The sequence below is a fragment of the Acanthochromis polyacanthus genome, chromosome 23 (genome assembly GCF_021347895.1).
Source record: "Acanthochromis polyacanthus isolate Apoly-LR-REF ecotype Palm Island chromosome 23, KAUST_Apoly_ChrSc, whole genome shotgun sequence".
NCBI lineage: Eukaryota > Metazoa > Chordata > Actinopteri > Pomacentridae > Acanthochromis > Acanthochromis polyacanthus.
In genome coordinates, this window is record NC_067135.1 from 14,475,569 (window position 1) to 14,486,944 (window position 11,376).

At 42.3% G+C, this 11,376-nt stretch overlaps 1 protein-coding gene and 1 long non-coding RNA gene across 2 annotated transcripts in view; both read left to right on the forward strand.

The window, feature by feature from the left end:
- The window catches only part of LOC110967555 (uncharacterized), a 33,082-nt gene that overhangs the window by 20,769 nt on the left and 937 nt on the right, over nucleotides 1-11,376 (forward strand). The window contains exon 3 of the mRNA XM_051944225.1: nucleotides 8,087-8,227. Coding sequence (XP_051800185.1) covers nucleotides 8,087-8,227 — 141 coding nt within the window. The remainder of the gene's footprint in view (nucleotides 1-8,086; nucleotides 8,228-11,376) is intronic.
- On the forward strand, nucleotides 1,975-7,611 carry LOC110945712 (uncharacterized). Its single transcript, XR_007939682.1, has 5 exons — nucleotides 1,975-2,005; nucleotides 2,804-2,950; nucleotides 6,287-6,349; nucleotides 6,441-6,893; nucleotides 6,997-7,611. It is a non-coding gene; the product is annotated as an uncharacterized LOC110945712 (long non-coding RNA).

Below are 11,376 nucleotides of genomic sequence, written 5' to 3' on the forward strand. Positions count from 1 at the left end.
ATGATGTAAAAGTGTACAAGGAGAGTGGTTATCCTGTGGTTGTGGGAGAAGCTGACGTTGTGAAGGAAAAGATCGCAGCTCTGGAAAAATGCCTGCCGATCCAGAAGAACCTGGTAGTTGTGGAGAAGCAGTTCAAACTGGTAGAAGAAGAGTTCAGTCATGAAATGCATGCATGTTTTCCAGAGGTGACGATGTTCAGACAAAATGGGATGATCACTTTGGAAGGCCCTGACAAGGATGTGCAGTCAGCAGCTGCAAAACTTGATGAACTGATCAACAAGATAAAAGAAAAGAGAGTTCAGCTCTCTGCAGCTTTAACAACGTTCCTAACATCCAGCGGTGCCATCTCCAAGTACCAGACCCGCTTCCAGCAGAGCCTCAGAAATCCTGTTTCCCTAGAAGTGGGGTCTGATCTGGTTCTGTCCAGTTTGTCCTCTGATGCCCTGGAAGAGGCTGCAGCTGCTGTGTCAAGAGATGTGACTGTGGCCACCATAGAGCTGCAGGGTGCTGCAGCTGTAGCTCCAGATCTGGACAGACTCAAAGAAATCCTGATCAAAGCTAAGAATGACGCAAACCTCAGCGAGCTCAGAGTGGACGTCAGCTTCATCCCAGGACCCAGTGGAACCACTAAAGTAGGACTGGTGGGCTACAGTGACGTTGTGAACGCACTCAAACAGTTTCTAAGTGACTACCAAATGAATCAGGTTGTGACTCAAGAAGTGCTGAATCTGCCAAATCCTGAGCTGGTCGACTGTTTTGATCAAATCTTAGCCCTGATTGGCATGAAGCACACAAATGTGACCTTCAACGCCTCACATGTTCCAAATCCTTGTGTACTCCTGTCTGGTCCCCGTAGTCATGTTCAGGATGCCAAGCAGGCTCTAACGGCTGCTCTAGCCACTCTGATATCCGATACTTTAGTTGTAGATGGACCAGGGGCTCAACGATATTTCCAAACAGATGGTAAAGTGAGCAAGGAGCTGGTAGAAACCTCCTGTCAGGTCGTCATCAGGGAACAGCAAGGTGTTCACTCACCAAATGTGCAAACCAGACCAGGAAGCATCAGCAGCCCCAGCAGCATCACACCTTCCACAAGCCTCTCCAATACTGCTGGCACACCTGTGGTCAACAAAACAAACTTAAAGATCACAATTGGAAGCTTAGAAGATGAGCAGGTTTGCACATTTCTATTCTGCTCAACTATTCATAATCCACAAAGCCAAATGTAATCAGAAAACAAGCAAAACTCACCTTCATGTTGTTTCCCATTATGTCCACAGATGAATGTGTTGGTGTTGCCCATGATAGACAAGCAGCTGAACTCTACAACAATAGGTTCATCTCTGTTGACTAAAGCTGGGAACACACTCCAGGCAAAGTTTGACTCAGCAGCAGCAAACCGTTCCGTCGCCCCGGGTGACATTCTGCAGGTCGACGGGCCTCCATCGCTTGGCTGCTCCAAGATCTTCTTCATCGAGTGTTTGCCTTGGGATGGAATCCGAGGAACGAGCCTGCAGGTAAAATTAGATAAGAAAAAACATGTTAGTTTACTTTACACAGTAACTTAAAAGGAATTGTACAAAGCAAGATGTACTTCATAAAATAATATAAGAAAATGTGTAACTTCTGTTTTGTAGGCTCTTAGTAATGGCCTGAAGAAGTGTTTGGACATCTGTGTCCAGAAGAGCTTTAGCTCTGTGGCCTTCCCAGTCATCGGACCTGGAATTCTGTTAAGATTCCCGCTGAGAGAAGCCGTTCAGGTGCTGACCGAGAACATTCGCCAGTTTGGACTATCTGCATCCTCTGGGTCTCTCTCCAACATCCACATCGTCATTAAACCCGGCTATCCTGACTCAGAGGAGGTGAGTAACCATACTTGCCATAACTGGTTGTTAAATACATGCATGCATTCTTCCCTGTGTAATGCTGGAATTATATTTTTCTTTACAGTGCTACCATGAGGTCTTCAAAGGTCTTAGCTCAAGCATGAACCAGGGAGGCCGAGGTAAACCACAGAGACACTCAGACTACTTTCATTAACTGACTGAATGTTACACAAATCTGAATTTCTGTTACGGGGAGAGCTGGAGAACCCAGGTGCAGACTCACAGTAACAGGCAACAAGTGAATGAGGGAAAGAGATTTGTTAAACTGGAAACTAGATCAATACATAAATGGAGAACAAAACTTAGGGAGACAGAACAAGGCCAAACTACTCAAAACTCTATAAACCAACACTAAAAATACAGAAACGGAACTCTACAAAACTAAACTGCATTAACAACACTAAGCTCTGGAGGGGTACTCACAAGGTGGGGGAACTGAACACAATGGGGGGAAAACTGGCTGAAGAAGTCCATGAACACAAAGGAGCACTACAGTGTCCAAAAGGGGGGAGAGCAGCAGAGTCCATGGGGCTAAAGCAGTCCAGAGGTGGCTGGCTTGGTGGGGAGAAACTGAATCTGGAGGTGCAACAGGGTCTATGTCGAGACGAGAGTCTGTGAAGACATGTGGGTAGCTGTGGAGATGAGGAGAGCTTGTGGACAGGTGAACTGATTATGGCAATGTGAGGCCCCTGCAGTAATCAGCTGAGCGCAGAGAGGTGTAGCAGGGAGAGCAAGAGACAGGGACGAGTGACAAGGAGAGAGACAGAGAGACATGAGCGAGAGGTGACAGACAGAGGGAGTCAAGGAGAGACAGATCAAAACAGATAGAACAGATGGGGAATGAAAGAGGGAAAAGGAGGAAGGGCAAGACCTAGAGCAGGATCATAACAATTTTGTTGTGGTGTTCTTCCTCTCAGCGATCTTCAGGTCCCTCACCAGTGACCTCGATGACATCACCATGAAACTGAGGGGCGGAGTTGAGCTACAGGTGGTGTTTGGCGACATCACTAATGAGACTACAGATGTTGTGGTGAACACGACCGACTTCAAAACTTTTGACCAGGGTAAGGAAGCGCTGAGGAGGCAAACAACGGTCAGAAGGAAGATCATGTTGGAGATGCAAAATTAGTCAGTCCATATGGTCCTGATTTGGGTTTACAGTGAAATTTTGTCAACATATATAAGATGGATTTCCATGAAATTAAGCTCAGATATTCACAGTGAATCCTAATTACTTTCATGATACCCTGACTTGTCATTTAGCATCATCACAGGGTCACTTATTTAGTATAAATATTCGTGATAAATGAACACATATTGCCATGCCCCCCATGCCATAAATTGCTATAACTTTGCCAGTCCCTTAATTTTTCTACTGATTCCTTCATAATATCTGCAAAACTATTTCCATCACCTTAGATGCATTGATATGAGTAAGTGTTTACATGCTGACAAGCCATACTAAGAATAAATAGTGCCTTACAATAGGGCAGAATAATTATTCCAATCAATATTGCAGTTTACAGTTTGTTTTGAAGTCTGAAACAGCAGTTAAGAAATCACAATTTATGACCTAAGAAGTGTGGCTTTTAAATGAAAAGACCAATCTTGTCTTTTAGTTATATTTATTTCAGACTTCCAGGAGATGTGATGTGCATTGATCACAAGCCTAGTCTTGTTATTTAACAACCACACCTCATATATTTTGTAGCACGCCTTATTCAGTGTTTAAATTGTCAATGGTTTTGCAAATTCATGCAATCTGCCTTGTGTGAGTTGTATTTTTGATGCTATCCTATGTGTGTTTACTGACTAAGCACCTGTAACCTGGAATGAGAAGCAGAACTATATAAAACTCAACCTACTTTTCTTGCTCAGGGCAATATAACTTTTATATTTCATTTGATCTTATCTCAAGCTGTTCTTGCTTTAGTTGATCCATTTGCAGTCCAGATATGAAATGCTCTAATTATATTCAATGCCTTTAATGTTTTACTAGTTTTATCTTCCATTTGTTGTATGGTCATTCATTTTCAAGTTGCCTATTTGTGTGAAAACATTGTTTACTTTTTTATTTGGTTACATTGTGAAAGAGTGATTGTGACATTGCTCCTTCACATTTTGGAAATCTACACCAAGGTAGATAGAGAATGACAGATTGACTTTTTTTTTTTAAAGTATATTGCAAATCAAGTGTCTTTCATAAAAATCACAACTCTATATTTTCCCCAAATTGTTCAATTCAGAGCAGCATATATATAGTTGATTTATTAGAGATTACAAAACAGAAACTATGCAGGAGTCATAGGAGCAAACTGCAGCCAAGAAAGCACAAGTGAGTCCAGCAGAGAACAAAGACCAAATGGCATACATCTATAAATGACTCAGGGACCGATAAGGAAATGGGAACATGTCATGTGAGTCATGTACACACGTGGACAAAATTGTTGGTACCCCTCAGTTAAAGAAGGAAAAACCCACAATTCTCACTGAAATCACTTGAAACTCACAAAAGTAACAATAAATAAAAATTTATTGAAAATTAAATAATCAAAAACAGCCATCACTTTTGAATTGTTGATTAACATAATTATTTAAAAAAACAAACTAATGAAACAGGCCTGGACAAAAATGATGGTACCTCTATAAAAGATTGAAAACTATTTGACCAGAGTGACATGATTAACTCAGGTGTGTCATTTAATTGACATCACAGGTGTTTCCAAACTCATAATCAGTCAGTCTGCCTATTTAAAGGGAGACAAGTAGTCACCCTGCTGTTTGGTGAAAAGGTGTGTACCACACTGAACATGGACAACAGAAAGCGAAGGAGAGAATTGTCCCAGGACATCCGAAAAAAAATTATAGACAAACATCTTAAAGGTAAAGGCTATAAGACCATATCTAAACAGCTTGAAGTTCCTGTGACAACAGTGGCTCATATTATTCAGAAGTTCAAGACCCACGGGACAGTAGCCAACCTCCCTGGACGTGGCCGCAAGAGGAAAATTGATGACAAATTGAAGAGACGGATCGTTGGAATTGTATCCAAAGAGCCCAGAGCAACCTCCAAAGAAATTAAAGGTGAACTCCAAGGCCAAGGTACATCAGTGTCAGATCGCACCATTCGTCGTTGTTTGAGCCAAAGTGGACTTCATGGGAGACGACCAAGGAGGACACCACTGCTGAAAAAAACTCATAAAAAAGCCAGACTGGAATTTGCAAAAATGCATGTTGACAAGCCACAAAGCTTCTGGGAGAATGTCCTTGGGACAGATGAGACCAAACTGGAGCTTTTTGGTAAGGCACATCAACTCTATGTTCATAGACTCAAAAACCAAGCATACAAAGAAAAGAGCACTGTCCCTACGGTGAAATATGGAGGAGGCTCAGTAATGTTTTGGGGCTGCTTTGCTGCATCTGGCACAGGGTGTCTTGAAAGTGTGCAAGGTACGATGAAATCTGAAGACTATCGAGGCATTCTGGAGAGAAATGTGCTGCCTAGTGTCAGAAAGCTTGGTCTCAGTCGCAGGTCATGGGTCTTCCAACAGGACAACGATCCAAAACACACAGCCAAAAACACCCAAGAATGGCTGAGAGAAAAGCGTTGGACTATTCTAAAGTGGCCTTCTATGAGCCCAGATCTGAATCCCATTGAACATATGTGGAAGGAGCTGAAACATGCCATTTGGAGAAGACACCCATCAAACCTGAGACAACTGGAGCTGTTTGCTCATGAGGAGTGGGCCAAAATACCTGTTGACAGCTGCAGAACGCTCATTGACAAATACAGAAATCGTTTAATTGCAGTGATTGCCTCAAAAGGTTGTGCAACAAAATATTAAGTTATGGGTACCATCATTTTTGTCCAGCCCTATTTCATTAGTTTGTTTTTTTTAAATAATTATGTTAATCAACAATTCAAAAGTGATGGCTGATTTTGATTATTTAATTTTCAATAAATTTTTATTTATTGTTACTTTTGTGAGTTTCAAGTGATTTCAGTGAGAATTGTGGGTTTTTCCTTCTTTAACTGAGGGGTACCAACAATTTTGTCCACGTGTGTATGTGGAAGCAGAAAAACAGACTAAGGACATTTAGTGGGTGGAGAGGCATTCATTACAAAACAGAGCTTTGACCAAAACTATAGCATGCAGAGTCTCACTGGTATTTATTATAAGACGTCTACAACTATTCTGCAGTTTGCTGCAACAACACAAGTATGAATGATAGTGAGTTTGGTGACATAGCTCTACATCTGGTGTCAACAGCAGATTCAAATATATAAACATCTCAAGTATCAAATTTGGTTCAGATGCTCTTGGTTGGCATTCGTGTGCTTTTTTTCCATTCATATCAACCTCACATAACTCTCAGTCTTGCATATCTTTATTCCACAGCTGGCGTCTGCAAACACATTTTAACCGTAGCTGGACCAGCGGTGGAGGCTCAGCTGAGGGCAGGTGAGAAAATAAGAACATCTGTGCATTTTCGAGACACACGCACACACTTATCAGCTTCTTACTCGTGTTTCTTGCGTCTTTCTGTGAGTAGCAAATGTGAGACGAGGAGAGGTTTTTGCTTCTGGTCCTGGACGGTTCCCTTGCAAAGATATTTTCCATGTGTGCGGACAACAGGATGCAGGACTTATTGAAGAACTTGTTGGGAACATCATTGATGGTTGTGAATCAGAAGGATACCAATCTGTTGCAATTCCTGCCATCTGTGCTGGTAAGTATATTGTAAGACTTTCTATGTAGGTAAAACTCACACACCTGAAAGTGATTTCCGTGATATTAATGGTGATGAAATGAAACTGTACAGGGGCTGGAAAGTTGGACCCTGGAGTTGTGGCAGATGCCATCCTCCGAGGGATCAAGGTTGAGTCTTCCTCTGGCTCTATTCAAAGCCTTACCAACATCCGCCTCGTCCTGATTAAGATCAATGTCTACTTGGCGTTTAAAGAAGAAGCAATGCAAACGTTCTCCACTGCTGTTATCCAAAAAGGTGACAAGAATTTTCACAAATGGCCTTGTTCTTGTATGGCTATTTCAGATAGAGAAGCTCAATTTTTGTCAGTTTTCACTGTTTAATTTCACTTGCCTTCCAGCATCATTGCCTCAGGATCCTCAGGTACAGCAACAACAGCCACCACCCTCTGTAACAACAAACCTGAGCTTGCTCCATACCAGCTCTGCAAGTCAGCAGTCCGTCTTCCTGTTCCTGGGTCTTAGCAGAAAAGATGTTCATGATGCCAAGGAAAAGCTGAAGAGCCTTTACCAGGCACAGTACTCCACTCAAACCTTCACAAAGGAGGAGCTGACCAACCTCACCCAAGACAATATGCAGGATCTGATGCACATGGTGACGACTGAGGGTCTGTACATGAAAATGGATGCATCTGGCTGTTTAACAGTGAGCGGGCTGAAAGATGGGGTAAACCAGGCAAGGCACATTGTAAACGATGCTGTGCACAGCAACCTCAGGAGGGAGATGGCAGTCAGGGAGGAGGAGGATTTGTTCAACCGTGTGACTTGGTGCATCCAGGGGCACAGGGGAAACTGGGAAAGACTCCCCAAAACGGCCAATCACCACCTGGAAAAGAAGGATATAGCGGCAGGAATAGTGGACGCACAGGGAATTACGTGGAAGGTGGATCTACAGAGGATGGAGGCCTCAACGTCAACAACTGGACGGCAGAGGAAACTGAAGAGACTGGAGAATGTGAAAGGTGAGAAGATGGTTCACAGTGATGTGACAACATGAGTCAAAGAGGTTTCAGGCCAGCATTGCTGCTTCAGAGTAAAAATGAATGAATGTACTATGTTATGATTTTGAATGCAATGATCACATAAAGAAACATTCTGTGGTAAAGATGATGGTAAATGTCAGCAGAGATGACAGTAATCCGTTCACCTCATGGTCCATTCAGTAGCAGCAGATCATGTCCTCATTTGTCACGGAGATGCAGATGTTTCATTTACTTTTCTCTGAGCACTTGACCATGATCATATTGGTTGGATTTTGATTTTATTTCTTCTCTTTAAATACCAACAGTAAAGCTACTGCATGGACTATTTGCAGTAATTCATCAAACAAAGCTGCAACAAAGGGTCCTACTGTGTCTTTGTATTGTATGAGGCCTCGTTGCCTTTCTTGACCAAATGACATATGACTAAAGGGTTTTTTTCTGTCCTCAGACTTTGCTCTGCCCCTGCTCTGGGACAGCATGACTGCTGATGAGGGTATGAAGGTGGTTACACTGGAGCCTTCCTCTACAGAGTACCGGAGAGTAAAGAAGGCCTTCAAAAGAACTGTCCCCAAGGCGGTCATGAAGGTGGGTGGCTTTCTATTGAGAATGCATTTGATAGTCTGCAGACAAACTGCACAATGTTGCCTTCTATTTTCTGTTCACACCATGTCTGTCTTACTATATGTATACGATAAAATATTACGTTATAACACCTGAATGAAAGTTGAAGGGGAGTTACAGGAAGCACGGCAACCACATGAGGTTAAGCTTAGAGCACTATGAGACTATAAGCCCACTTGTCAGTATGATAACACAATGCATTCAGGACAGTAAAGTGTGTTGCCACTTCATAGGTACTTATAACACAGTCCTGAGATCCCTCTCCCCCAGCAATAAGTTCACTACCATAAACAGTTTGATACATTCCTCTCCAGGCTGTTTTGTAACCATTCACATCAAGAAGCATGTACGTCTTGGGTTGTTAATGGGCCATCAGCCTGCTGGGACTTCCCATGAGTAAGCTTGAACTGAGGAAACCTCTTGGATGAGATGTGAAATTTTTTTAAGGGGCAAAAAGTTCAGTTGCCTTTGGGTCAACCACTTCTGAATGAATGACGAGTTTAGATTGTTAAACTCCTCTAAGGGAAGTTTGACAGCTCACTGTTTTCTTGATCTTTCTCTTAGATTGACCGTTTGCAGAACGTACATCTGCGTCGTACATATGAAGCACAGAAGAAGCATATTTCTGATAAGAACAAAAAGCGGGGCAAAGCAAGAGAAATGCTTCTGTACCACGGGACCACCAAGGACAAATGTGACTCCATCATGAAGACCGGGTTCAACAGAAGCTTTGCAGGACAAAATGGTAAAGATCTTTTGATGCACTCCTACAATTACTGAAGAAACTAGATGAGCCCTCAGTAGAGGGCAGAACCACGCCCTCTGCTGGCGAAAACCCTGTCCTCCCTATACAACTGATGCAATATGTATCAATTTTGATCATCGTACGTATCTCCCTCCCTACTTGATCTGCTGACCTGTAACTCCACAACTGAGCAGGGGACCTTAGACTGATCTTCAGTGCCAAGTTTGATTATCCTGACTTCAGCGGTTGCAGAGATATCGGAACGGACATAGCCACATACGTACATACCGGGCTTTGCAAAAGTTCTGTTACACTCGGTTTCATGATCTTTAGAGATGTTTACATGTCGCAGTGAAAAATTCCATTAAATAAACTGAAAGTTCTACCTTATAGGCAGGTGTCCTTAACACAAATTTTTTTCTCCGGTGAAGTTGTATCAAGATGGAAGTCAAAAGAGTTGACATACACACGTGGACAAAATTGTTGGTACCCCTCAGTTAAAGAAGAAAAAACCCACAATTCTCACTGAAATCACTTGAAACTCACAAAAGTAACAATAAATAAAAATTTATTGAAAATTAAATAATCAAAATCAGCCATCACTTTTGAATTGTTGATTAACATAATTATTTAAAAAAACAAACTCATGAAATAGGGCTGGACAAAAATGATGGTACCCATAACTTAATATTTTGTTGCACAACCTTTTGAGGCAATCACTGCAATTAAACGATTTCTGTATTTGTCAATGAGCGTTCTGCAGCTGTCAACAGGTATTTTGGCCCACTCCTCATGAGCAAACAGCTCCAGTTGTCTCAGGTTTGATGGGTGTCTTCTCCAAATGGCATGTTTCAGCTCCTTCCACATATGTTCAATGGGATTCAGATCTGGGCTCATAGAAGGCCACTTTAGAATAGTCCAACGCTTTTCTCTCAGCCATTCTTGGGTGTTTTTGGCTGTGTGTTTTGGATCGTTGTCCTGTTGGAAGACCCATGACCTGCGACTGAGACCAAGCTTTCTGACACTAGGCAGCACATTTCTCTCCAGAATGCCTTGATAGTCTTCAGATTTCATCGTACCTTGCACACTTTCAAGACACCCTGTGCCAGATGCAGCAAAGCAGCCCCAAAACATTACTGAGCCTCCTCCATGTTTCACCGTAGGGACAGTGTTCTTTTCTTCGTATGCTTGGTTTTTGAGTCTATGAACATAGAGTTGATGTGCCTTACCAAAAAGCTCCAGTTTGGTCTCATCTGTCCCAAGGACATTCTCCCAGAAGCTTTGTGGCTTGTCAACATGCATTTTTGCAAATTCCAGTCTGGCTTTTTTATGAGTTTTTTTCAGCAGTGGTGTCCTCCTTGGTCGTCTCCCATGAAGTCCACTTTGGCTCAAACAACGACGAATGGTGCGATCTGACACTGATGTACCTTGGCCTTGGAGTTCACCTTTAATTTCTTTGGAGGTTGCTCTGGGCTCTTTGGATACAATTCCAACGATCCGTCTCTTCAATTTGTCATCAATTTTCCTCTTGCGGCCACGTCCAGGGAGGTTGGCTACTGTCCCGTGGGTCTTGAACTTCTGAATAATATGAGCCACTGTTGTCACAGGAACTTCAAGCTGTTTAGAGATGGTCTTATGGCCTTTACCTTTAAGATGTTTGTCTATAATTTTTTTCGGATGTCCTGGGACAATTCTCTCCTTCGCTTTCTGTTGTCCATGTTCAGTGTGGTACACACCTTTTCACCAAACAGCAGGGTGACTACTTGTCTCCCTTTAAATAGGCAGACTGACTGATTATGAGTTTGGAAACACCTGTGATGTCAATTAAATGACACACCTGAGTTAATCATGTCACTCTGGTCAAATAGTTTTCAATCTTTTATAGAGGTACCATCATTTTTGTCCAGGCCTGTTTCATTAGTTTGTTTTTTTAAATAATTATGTTAATCAACAATTCAAAAGTAATGGCTGTTTTTGATTATTTAATTTTCAATAAATTTTTATTTATTGTTACTTTTGTGAGTTTCAAGTGATTTCAGTGAGAATTGTGGGTTTTTCCTTCTTTAACTGAGGGGTACTAACAATTTTGTCCACGTGTGTATCTGCTCTCCTTTGTGCTGAACATCAGCCGGATGACTGTCCACAGAGTCGCGGAGAGGCTAAAGAATGGTGAAGATCTTTCAGGTCTTCACCATTCTTGAAAGATCACTGAAAGATCTTCACCATTCTTGAGCCTCTCCGCGACTCTGTGGACCGTCATCCGGCTGATGTTCAGCTGCTTGGCTCTGTCAGACTTATTGTGGCCAGCATGAAGGAGAGCAGATATCTCAACTCTTTTGACTTCCATCTTGATACAACTTTACCGGAGAAAA